The sequence below is a fragment of the Mustelus asterias genome, chromosome 14 (assembly GCF_964213995.1).
Source record: "Mustelus asterias chromosome 14, sMusAst1.hap1.1, whole genome shotgun sequence".
NCBI classification, from domain to species: domain Eukaryota; kingdom Metazoa; phylum Chordata; class Chondrichthyes; order Carcharhiniformes; family Triakidae; genus Mustelus; species Mustelus asterias.
This window is the reverse complement of record NC_135814.1, coordinates 62008461-62020894: the sequence shown is the minus strand read 5'-3', so window position 1 is coordinate 62020894 and position 12434 is coordinate 62008461. Positions and strand designations below refer to the sequence as shown.

The following is a 12434-nucleotide window of genomic DNA, read 5'->3' as shown; positions in this document are numbered from 1 at the left end:
ATAATCATTCATAGCAATAAAGGATTGAACTGGGGGCCTTGCATCAGCAATATGAATGCAGGTTTTTACTCTCTGGACTACGAGAAAGTTAGTAATTCTATAGCCCTCAACAAATGCATCTATGATTTCCCTGTGGGTAACAAACTGAATGCCACTATAAATGTTCCTGTTGCAGCCTGGAAAGTGGTATAAAAATAAAGGCTGTGATTACCTTGATGGCTGTGACAGTACTTTCCCCCCTACATTGCAACAGTGACTATACAGGCTATAAAGTGTGTTGTGACACCCTGAGGGTGTGAAAGGCACTATATAATTGCAGGTCTGTCTTTGTTATGTTTGAGGTTGTCGGCATATCTTCTTGAAGCAGACGTATTGCAATGTAACCGCCGCTTGATAAAGATGAGCGGGTGGGAACAGCACCTCCTCCTCCAGTGCCAGACATGCTGTGCCTGAGAATATTGCACAGGTTCAGAAAACACATCTCCTGTGCACTCTGCTATTCCTGGCAACCTTTTACTCATCCTCCATTCACTGACATAATGCTTTACCCCGAAAGCAATTGTTCCACTTCAGTGACTCAGAACTTTGATTGGCTACCAGTAAAACGAAAGCAATTCCCTGACACAATGCAGCTTATTTTAACTGCCACGCTGCGGTGGCAATGGAACATATTGACTTTTATCAACAACATTTCAAAAATGTTTCATTCACATGTTTGTCTGGATAAATGAGCTGTAAATATCTTTACTGCTGTGCTGCTATGTTTTGCTGATTCAGTGCACAGATGACATTGAAAGCAGCAATGGACAATCCAAAAGCATCTCAATTATGCATACACATAACAGTTCTTACATCTCTCCTCATTTGAGAGTGATACCCGAATATAATATTCAGGCCTTGAACTTTTGAAAAGGCAACACCTGTTTTGATTCCTATGATGTGGAGATGCTGGCGTTGGACTGGGGTGCCATAGAGTCATAGAGGTTTACAGCATGGAAACAGGCCCTTTGGCCCAACTTGTCCATGCTGCCCCTTTTTTAACCCCTAAGCTAGTCCCAATTGCCCGCATTGACCCATATCCCTCTATACCCATCTTACCCATGTAACTGAGTAAACACTTTTTAAAGTTGAAAGTGGGTGGCACGGTAGCATAGTGGTTAGCACTGCTGCTTCACAGCTCCAGGGACCTGGGTTCGAATCCCGGCTCGGGTCACTGTCTGTGTGGAGTTTGCACATTCTCCCTGTGTCCGCGTGGGTTTCCTCCGGGTGCTCCGGTTTCCTCCCACAGACCAAAGATGTGCGGGTTAGGTTGATTGGCCATTCTAAAAATTGCCCCTTAGAGTCCCGGGATGGAGGTTAGAGGGATTACTGGGTAAATATGTAGGGATATGGAGATGGAGCCTGGGTGGGATTGTGGTAGGTGCAGACTCGATGGGCCGAATGGCCTCTTTCTGCCAGGAATGATGTGGTTAACTGTGTCGAAGGGAGGATGAAGAGGGATCAGTTGCTTTGTCCAGTCACACAGGATGTCATTTTCGTGATTTTGCTAAGAACCATTCTGTGGCTGAGGTGGAAACCTGACGGCAGCAATCCAAACATGGAATTGCAGGAAAGATAAACATGGATTTGTTCCAGAGAAAGTTCAAGAACTTGAAGAATTGTGATTGGTGATGGGATGGGTAGTTTGCAAGGATGAAGAACTTAAAGACTATTTTTGAGGAGATGGGGAATAACACAGATACGGAGCAGGAGGTGGGGAACACTATTTGAAATGAGAGAGTTGTTAATAACATCAGCAAACACAGGAGCCCGATAGAGAAGTTCAGTAGTTGGCAATTCAGTGTGAATAGGGTGGGCCTCAGAGAGGGCATGGACGATAATAGGAGAGAAACTAGAGGAAGATGATTGCAGGGCTCGGGTCAGGGTGGAGGCAACCTGAGAGGAATGATTTGCTTCAAGTATCAGATTGCTAAGTTTACCATCCAGGTGCCGCTAGCTCCCCACTGAGGAACATGATTAGCTGAAGATGTATATTGTATCATTTCTAGCCGTTAGGGACAAATTTCCTGGTGGGAGTGAGAACTAAAGTGCAAACCAAGCGACCTTTTGCACAACTGGCCTGATTTATTCTCCTTTATTGTTGGTGTTAAACTAAAAATACCATATCAGAAATAATTAATTTTTAACAACAAATTATGCTTCACGCTGCAAAGTATTTTTCACACGGTGGTAAGTGTGATTATAGAATGCATTTTTTTCAATAAAGCCCAGCTGTGAATGGGCAGAACTTTGCATCAAACTTTGCTGCTAAAAGCAGTAAACAAAAGGTTGGCCAAACACGTGTAATCATATTTCTCTGAATTTTCAAAACAAAACTCTAGCCTAAGCTGAACCAGATGAATTTAAAATTCTTTAATTTAGTCAAATATATTGGGAAGTTGAATTAACATAAATTTCTTTTTTGTTCCTCAATTTTAATGGCAAATTCAACAGGTTTTCCAACCTAAACGACAACATTTCAATTAGTAAACGCTTCCTCTCCATTATTATTGATGTGTACAAATGTTCTGCTGTGTTCGAATACTTGGATCTTTTCCCCAGATTTCTGACTAACATTTACAGACAATCCCACCCGCATATTTCCACTATATTACTTCTTTGATTATGTTTGGAAATGTTTTCATAGGAATCATAGAAACCCCACAGTGCAGAATGAGGCCATTCGGCCCATCGAGTCTGCACCGACCACAATCCCACCCAGGCCCTATTCCCGTAACCCCACATATTCAACCCGCTAATCCCTCTAACCTATGTATCCCGGGACACTAAGGGGCAATTTAGCAAGGTCAATGCACTAATGCACACATTTTTGGACTTGTTTCCTGCTCCTTTCAAAATTATCCCTTTTATCAATTTGCATAAAGTAGCTAAATGTTAATTTCTCTGAATAACACAACCTTAAATATGTTATCTCACCCCAAGACTTCCTTTCAGCAGACACAAATTACATTTAATCTTTATTCAAAAGTGCCACAAACATCCACATTCTGTCATGTGATATCATGGCTCCACAATTAAATATTTTGGCTTCGATAAAAGAGTTATCACAAGTATCAACTTTGGTACCTTAATACATTGACCAGTATCATTCGGACCTACAACCACTAGTTCAGAAATGACCATCAAGGCTGGACATCATTCAGGAAAGGGTAGATGGATTAGAACTACTATTCATTAGCACATTATTTACACACAGTGCAAGCTGTTTGCTGAACCCTAAGGCACTCTTTGACAATTGGAAGAGCACTTATTTTGTATTCTTCCTGGGCACAAATGGGCAAGTTCAGTTTTGAGCCCGATTGATATGGTCAGAATCTGGCAGTGATCCCTGCATCACTGAGATCATTTCAAAGCCTTTCTGCTTTGAGCTCTTAACCATTGAATCCATACAGTGCAGAAAGAGGCCATTTAGCCAATTGGGTCTGCTCCGACTTTCCAAAAGAGTATCTTACCTAGGCCCACCCCCCGTCTAATCTCCATAACCCAAGCGTTTAAAATGACTAGTCCACCTAACCTACACATCTTTGGACTTCTTTGGATTGTGGGAGGAAATCAGAGCACCTGGAGGAAACCCACCCAGTCATGGGGAGAACATACAAATAATGAAATATTTCTTTAAATTACTCCTAACTGAATATCATCTACTTCCTTTTGTATTTCTCCAATGCTGGCAGATGGACACTCCGATCCTACAGATTCATCTGTCAGTTTTATAAAACATTTGAGATAGGAGTTGTGTAAATGTGATTTGAGCAAATGCATCCAATCTTATCTTCATGTGCAGGGGGCAGGGAAACAAGCCTAAGTCAAACCATTCCTAATACCTCGGCCAAAACTAGGGCCCAAATCTTCTGGCCTTCAGGTGGTCGGACACTGGACATACGACTGGAGATGAGCATTAGGACCATGCCATATTCCTGATGCGCAGACCAATGTGGGGATTGCCCAGGAAGTTTCAACTTCCGATGGGCAATTCCCTCCTGCCTGGGGGCCTCCACGAGTGACTCCAACTCTGAGCCAGAGTCAGAAACTCCTGACAGTTCCACAGTCCTTACCTGGATAGTTAATCTGTGATGTGGAGATGCCGGCGTTGGACTGGGGTAAACACAGTAAGAAGTTTAACATGGTACATTGGGGAAACTATGCAGACGCTGCGACAACGGATGAATGAACACCGCTCGACAATCACCAGGCAAGACTGTTCTCTTCCTGTTGGGGAGCACTTCAGTGGTCACGGGCATTCGGCCTCTGATATTCGGGTAAGCGTTCTCCAAGGCGGCCTTCGCGACACACGACAGCGCAGAGTCGCTGAGCAGAAACTGATAGCCAAGTTCCGCACACACGAGGACGGCCTCAACCGGGATATTGGGTTCATGTCACACTATTTGTAACTCCCACAGTTGCGTGGACCTGCAGAGTTTCACTGGCTGTCTTGTCTGGAGACAATACACATCTTTTTAGCCTGTCTTGATGCTCTCTCCACTCCCATTGTTTTGTCTCTTAAAGACTTGATTAGTTGTAAGTATTCGCATTCCAACCATTATTCATGTAAATTGAGTCTGTGTCTTTATAAGCTCTGTTTGTGAACAGAATTCCCACTCACCTGAAGAAGGGGCTTAGAGCTTCGAAAGCTTGTGTGGCTTTTGCTACCAAATAAACCTGTTGGACTTTAACCTGGTGTTGTTAAACTTCTTACTGTAGTTAATCTGTGACAGCCATTGTTTCAATATGCAGGCGCTTTGCATTTTAATGTCTTTTCCTTAGGTTTTGATGGATCTCTGAAAGCTTTGCTTATTTTTCACCTTCATTTGGGAAGGTGGCCTTGCATTTTTAAGTAGTTTTCTCTGTCTCATTTCAAACTGCCAAAATTTTCAGTCAGTTAAAAAATCGTATTTTCAAAAATAAAGAGGCATAGCCTTGTGACATTACCTCGGGAATGTTAGACAAATTAAAACTTAGGCTAACAACAGGGGAACTGCATTCAATCAGATCCCCCAACTACCCCTCCCACAACCCAGTCCGACCAAGCCCCTGCCCCACTACCCCCTGGCTATCCATCCAGTCACTCAACTGCCCGACCTAACCCCCTGACCACCTGACTATCCCCCCGACCAGACCCGAGCACCCCCACCATCTCCCAACCACCCAACAAAGCCCACAAACTGAGCAGACCACCCTTTCACCTAGCTATCCATCTAAGCTGTCCACGCCAATGGAGTTCCTGAGGGAAGCTGTGCTGCATATTGATAGTCTGGATCAAAAGATCGTGGAGGAAATGTGCAGCAGCAGTAGAAATGGTCGAGAGCTTCAAATTTGTAGGTGTCCAGATCACTAACAGCCTGTCCTGGTGTCCGTTCCCCCCCCCCCCCCCCCCCCATGCTGACACTATAGTTAAGAAAGCCCACCAACGCCTCTACTTTCTCAGAAGAATAAGGAAATTTGGCATGTCCACCAGAACTCTCATCAACGTTTACAGATGCACCATAGAAAGCATTATTTCTGGTTGTATCACAGCTTGGTACGGCTCCTGCTCTGCCCAAGACGGCAAGAAACTACAAAGGGTCGTGAATGAAGCCCAGTCCATCACGGAAACCAGCCTCCCACTCATTGACACTGTCTACACTTTCCACTGCCTCAGAAAAGCAGCCCACACACATTAAGGACCCCATACAAAGGACCTCATACACTCCGGACATTCTCTCTTCCACCTTCTTCCGTCGGGAAAAAGATACAAAAGTCTGAGGACACATACCAACTAACTGAAGAACAGCTTCTCCCCTGCTGCCATCAGACTTTTGAATGGACCTACCTCACATCAAATTGATCTTTCTCTTCACCCTAGCTATGACTGTAACACTACATTCTGCACTCTCGCCCTTTCTTCTCTATGTACGGTATGCTTTGTCTGTATAGCGTGCAAGAAACAATACTTTTCACTGTATCCCAATACATGTGACAATAATAAATCAAATCAAAATCATCAAGTCAGGGGAATCTTTGAACAAGTGACAATCCGCTCATCACTGCCACCAATCAGGTGATTCAGACCTAAGACTTATGGGTAAAACATGAGACACAAGCTAACATCCTACTGCGCAGTGGGGTGGTATATTAATATGCCACCAGTCTGCCATGTACTAACATTCTGATGCAAGGACATCCAAATTAAACAAATGATGTTCATTAAAATGTTGGCAGCAGGCAGCTAACATACAGCTTGTCTGAATACCATACTTTTATCTCTGGAATCAGACACTAAATTAACAGGATGAAAATCTCTCTCAGCTGGCAATAGAGATCCTAAATGAAAGGGGGTTGAAATTCCACAGTTCTCCTTGTTGCTTTCTCACCATAAGCCCGTCAAGTGTGCCGAAGAGTGTGAAATAAGCTGGAATAATATGGAATACTATAGAATCCCTACAGTGTAGAAGGAGGCCATTTGGCCCATCATGTCTGGACCAGCTCTCCGAAAGAGCATCTTATCCAAGCCACCCACCCAACCTACCAACTAACCCCTCTCCCCCACCCCGACCATCATCCCTGTACAGTTATCATGCTAATCCACCTAACCTATACATCCGTGACACTAAGGGGTAACTTAGCATGGCCAATCTGCTCACCCTGCATATCTTTGCACTGTGGAAGGAAACCAGAGCACTGGAGGAAACCCACGCAGACACAGGGAGAATGTGCAAACTCCACACAGTCATCCAAAGCCAAAATCAAACCCGGGTCCCTGGCACTGTGAGGCAGCAGTGCTAACCATTGTGCCACTGTGCTGCCTTGTGCCATTGTGCCACCCATACTCTGGGAAATCTTCCTGGTCCTGACATTAAGACTATCAAGCCCATTTTAGAGGTGATTTGAACCTCATTAACCCCAGGTAAAGGGAGTGAACGCCAGTTTAAGATTTTCCAATCTTATTTCATACCTTGCTATACTGACTGAAAGGTCCTTCAACTCACTAATTTCAGCACTTACACATTTCTCTTCTGCTCAAGAGAAACGCCTAGCTGGTCTCTGTGTCAATCAACATCTGTGAAAAGAGTAGATAAATTAGTGACAAATGTGCAGTTCCTCAAGATTATGTTGAGTGGAGGAACATGATGCTATCTCTGTAGTACACACTGTGCAGTGCCCAGATGATAATACTGACTTCAACAATTTCAGACCTGAAATTACAACTCGCACCAACGTTCTCTCAAAGCTGTATAGTCACGCAGCAACATGCAAGTTGTCACATGGGGCAAGCACGATGCATCACACAAACTAGCCTCCCATCCACTGACTCTGTCTACACTTCCTGTTGCCTTGGAAAAGCAGCCAGCATAATTAAGGATCCCACACACCCCGGACATACTCCCTTCCACCTTCTTCCGTCGAGAAAAAGATACAAAAATCTGAGGTCACATACAAACCGTCTCAAGAACAGTTTCTTCCCTGCTGCCATCAGACTTTTGAATCGACCTACCTTATATTAAGTTGATCTTTCTCTACACCCTAGCTATGACTGTAACACTACATTCTGCACTCTCTCGTTTCCTTCTCTATGAACAGTATGCTTTGTCTGTATAGCGCGCAAGAAACAATACTTTTCATTGTATACTAATACATGTGACAATAATAAATCAAATCAAAATTAAAAACCTCTAGACTTGACTGTTCCAACACACTCCTGGCCTGCCTCCCATTTCTACCCTTGGTAAGGCTGGGCTCGTACAGGATTCTGCTGCTGGTCTCCTCATTCAGCTCCTGTTTAGCTATCATTCGTGTACTTGCTGAGCTACCCTGGCCCCAATCAAGCACCAACTCCATTTTAAGATTTTCTTTTTTTTCCTCAAATTCATCCCCGGCCTTGCCCCTCCCTATTTCTGTAAAAACTGCAATGGTTCAAGAATGGGGTTCACCACTTCCTCCTCGAGGGCATCTTGGGATAGGCAATGATAATGCTGGCCGAGCCAGCAATGCTCACGTTCCATGAAAGAATTTTTTAAACGCTGCCAGTTCTCCAGCTCCTCCAGTCCTGGCCTTTTGCTCAGCCCCTAATTTTAATCCCTCCACCAATAGCAGCTTTGCTTTCAGCTGGCATGACTTTAAGCTCTGAAATTTACTCTTTAAATCTTTCCATCTTCCTTACTTTGCTCTTTTAAGATGCTCCTTAAAAACTTGTTCGACAAAGCGTTTGGGCAGCTGTCTTAACATCTCCTTTGATGGCTCTGTCAGATTTTGTTTGGTAACACTTGTGAAGGACCTTGAGGTGTTTTACTAGGTTAGTAGCACCATTTCTGCTTTGGAAAGGTCGGCCAGTATTGTGTTTCACATTGTCGGCTGCTGCTCTGCAATGACTGGATAAGCTTAAACGTAGAGTTTAGGATTGCGAGTGTAGCCTCATCCTGAGTGAGCACAATGTCATTGTGTATATTCCACATCTTATTCTTTCATGTGCAACACCTTATACGACCTGTATTCCATTCCATCTGTTGTGATTCTGCTCATTCACAAATGAATGGGTCCTTCTAGAATCTTTATTTGGCTCCAGTGTCCCCCCTCTTACTTTGCAAACATCTGTGAATTTGACCAGTTTGTTCTGAATCCCAGATCATTTAGGTAGTCAGGGCACAGTAAGGATTCAGCAACAATCACTGGCCATTTTATTCAGTGCAGTTTCCAAGTTGGGAGTCAGTTATCTCAGTTGGCTAGATGTGGTGCAGAATGATGGCAACAGCAAAGCTTCAATCACCATCCCGGTTGTCATACGTTATGGAGGCCTGTATTCCTGCCTTAAACTTAATGCAGAGTGTTACCCCTCAAACTATGTAACCAAACGTCTTTCTCGCTAATGGCTACAGTGCCTAGGTGGGATTGTTGTCAGTGGAGGCTCAATGGGCTGAATGGCCTCCTTCTGCACTGCAGTGATTCTATGATTCTAATTACCTCTCAAGCTCGATATTACTCTCCTTGCTGCCTCCTCTCGTTCAACAAATCCACCTCCAAACTTTGCTCGCTATGCCCACTGTCCTAACCTCATGGGGTCGCAGTCAGGCCTGGCTTTTATCAAAAGGCTTTCTGAAATTGCTCTGCACCATACAGATTTTCACATCTGTCCAAGAGAAATGTTACTTCCTAAGAAACTTTGTGAATAGAATTAAAACAAATCGTCATATTCCAGAATCATGTTATTTTTAATCCTTTATATCCTGGATAAAAGAAATGTTGACAGCAAATCAGCATCACTGAATAAGCTCACCGGGAGTGGCAGAAGAAATGGAAAATCTGCTGCTTGCTCCAAACCATCAGTATGCACCTTCGCGAATCAAAATCAAACTGCAGTCTTAGCTTCAAAAGGTCAAACAGCATATAAGGCACCATGACGTCACTGCTTCAGTGGTTAGCACTGCTGCCTCACAGCACCAGGGACCCAGGTTCAATTCCTGGCTTGGGTCACTGTCTGTGCGGAGTCTGCACTTTCTCCCAGTGTCTGCGTGCGTTTCCTCTGGATGCTCCGATTTCCTCCCACAGTCCGAAAGACATGCTGGTTACACGCATTGGCCGTGCTAAATTCTCCCTCAGCGTACCCGAACAGGTGCCGGAGTGTGGCGACTAAGGGATTTTCACAATAACTTCATTGCAGTGTTAACGTAAGCCTACTTGTGATACTAATAAATACACTTTAAACTTCATATCTTCATATCTTATCCCATTCACCCAAACCACCTTTCCCAATCATTGTCTTAATCTTACCTGAGCAACACAACACTGTCAGACATAAAGGCACCAACTGCTACATCTGTGAAGAACAGCAGATTGATGATTGTCATTAGCTCAACAAATCAAATTTCAGGCAAATTCACCTTTCAAAGCAACATTAAAACATTACTCGGCCATTCATAGTTAGAAGGGAATGAATGACTGGCTCTACATTCATCAATCATTTAGAAATTCCGTACAGATTCAGCAAACTGAAACCAAATTCAAAATTCACCGTAAACTACCTTCTTATACTCTACAATAAATGCTGTTGTTACTACTGAACTATATAATTCAAAACTGTGTCCAGACCAAGTCAGAAGGATGATTTATTTGCGCTTTGCTTTCTACACAATTATGCATATGAAGATTCAGAAGATCAGTTTCAGGTTGGGTTTCAAGGTCAGTTGTAATTCTTCCTGAGGTGGTGGCTATATTTTGGAGGGTATTTGGCTTTAAATACAGAGACAAAAATGTTATACACAAGGTGGCTATTCAGCCCATCCTGTCTGCACTGGCTCTCCAAGTGAACAATTCACTTCATGCCATTCCCCCACTTTCTCCCCGTAACCCTGCACATCCTTCCTTTTCAGGAAATAGTCTAATTCCCTTTCGAATGCTTCAATTGAACCTGTCTCCACCAACCATACTAACTCAGGCATTACATTTCAGAACATGACCACGTCATAGAATCATAATCTGCACTGACCACAATCCCACCCAGGACCTATCCCCACAACCCCGTGTATTTACCCTAGCTAGTCCCCCTAACACTAAGGGGCAATTTAGTGTAGCCAATTCACCTAACCCGCATATCTTTGGACTGTGGGAGGGAGCCGGAGCACCTGGAGGAAACCCACACAGACACGGGGAGAACATGCAAACTCCACCCAGTCAGTGACCCAAGCCGAGAATCGAACCCAGGTCCCTGACGCTGTGAGGCAGCAGTGCCAACCACTGAGCCACCGTGCCGCCCACACTTGCTGTGTGAAAAAATGTTTTCTTGTGTCATCTTTGCTTCTTTCACCAATTACTTTAAATCTGTGCCCTCTCGTTCCCGATCCTTTCATGAGTGGGAACAGTTTTTCCCTACCTACTCTGCCAGGACCCTTCATGATTTTGAATAACTCTATCAAATCTCCTCTCAGCCTTCTTTTCTCCAAGCAAAACAGTCTTAACTTTTCCAATATCTCTTCATAACTGAAGTTCCTCATGCCTGGAACCATGCTTCTGAATCATTTTTGAACTCTCATCAATGCCTTTCACATCTTTGCTAAATTACAGCACCCAGAACAGAATACAATACTCCATCTGGGGTCGAACTAATGTGCGATACAAGTTCAACATAACCTCTTTGCTCTTGTACTCTATGCCCTCCACTACTAATAAAGTCTAAGTATGCATTATTAACCACATTCTCAACCTGTCCTGCCAACCTCAATGATCTATGCACATATACACTCAGGTTCCTCTGCTCCTGCACCATCTTTCGAATTATACACTTTCTTTTATGTTGTCTGCCCATGTTCTTTCAACCAAAATTAATCACTTCATATTTCTTCACATTGAACTCCATCTGCCACTTGTTAGCCCACTCCACCAACTTGTCTATATCTTTTTGAAGTTCTACACTACCTTTCTCACAACTCACAGCTGTCAAGTTTCCTAACATCTGCAAATTTTGAAATGTGTGCCCTGTTTAGCAATTGGATAACCAGTGAATCTCCAGACTGGAGATAAGGAAATTGGATGGAACATTGTTATGGCAGGATTTTGCCCATTTTTAACATCCTGGTAGGAAGGTGTGTGTGTCAGTTTTTTGTCCACCTACATCTATATTAAGGAGTTGTGTCAGGGGGAATTCCAGCCTGATCCAACATTGAGGTCTCTATGACAGTCTTGTCAGCTGTAATAGTTCCATTGAAGCCTCTGAAAAGGCCCCAAATACCCTGTCTACAAAAGTAATCTATCACAGCAGAGATCAACTACCTTTGCCATGAGTCCAAAGATGTGCGGGTTAGGTTGATTAGTCATGCTAAATTGCCCCTTAGTGACCCGGGATGTGTAGGTCGGAGGGATTAGCGGTGTAAATATGTGGGATTACGGGGATAGGGCTATGGTGGGATTGTTATCAGTGCAGACTCGATGGGCCGAATGGCTTCCTTCTGCACTGTAGGGTTTCTATGTTTCTTTCTATGCCTACGGATGGCTACCCATAGAGCAGAATTTTTTTTAAATGCTCCTGATTCTTTGGTCAGAAAGGCCCTCAGAAGGTGATAAGGCAAAGTAGTCCATAACGTTTCAGCCTATCAAGGATGGGATGAGCTAGGGTGTCCGTGGCCCACCCAAGCCATAGAAATAATGTCTGTTCTAAATCCACCATTTGACATAGCAGCAAGTATTAGCTCAACTTTCTCCTGGCTGAACTTCAAAGGAGTGAAAACCCAGTCATCATCCCAAAGTCTGACTCTTCCTGGCAGATATGACCCATTTTCCATTCTAATGGGCCATTGAAATTTCAGGACCCTGATTTTAAACGCTAAGCGATAACTTAGATTTAGCAGCCAGACGCCCTCCTAAATATAACTACCGCCTCTGGAAAGATAACACCCAGGACCATAAACTGA

At 43.8% G+C, this 12434-nt stretch overlaps 1 protein-coding gene across 3 annotated transcripts in view; it reads right to left on the bottom strand.

Annotated features, from left to right (window-relative positions):
- Nucleotides 1–12434, bottom strand: part of itga4 (integrin alpha 4) — a 162476-nt gene that overhangs the window by 106308 nt on the left and 43734 nt on the right. For all 3 annotated transcript variants that reach the window (XM_078228518.1, XM_078228515.1, XM_078228516.1), the window contains one exon: nt 9802–9847. In XM_078228518.1, the coding sequence (XP_078084644.1) occupies nt 9802–9847 (46 nt within the window). The remainder of the gene's footprint in view (nt 1–9801; nt 9848–12434) is intronic.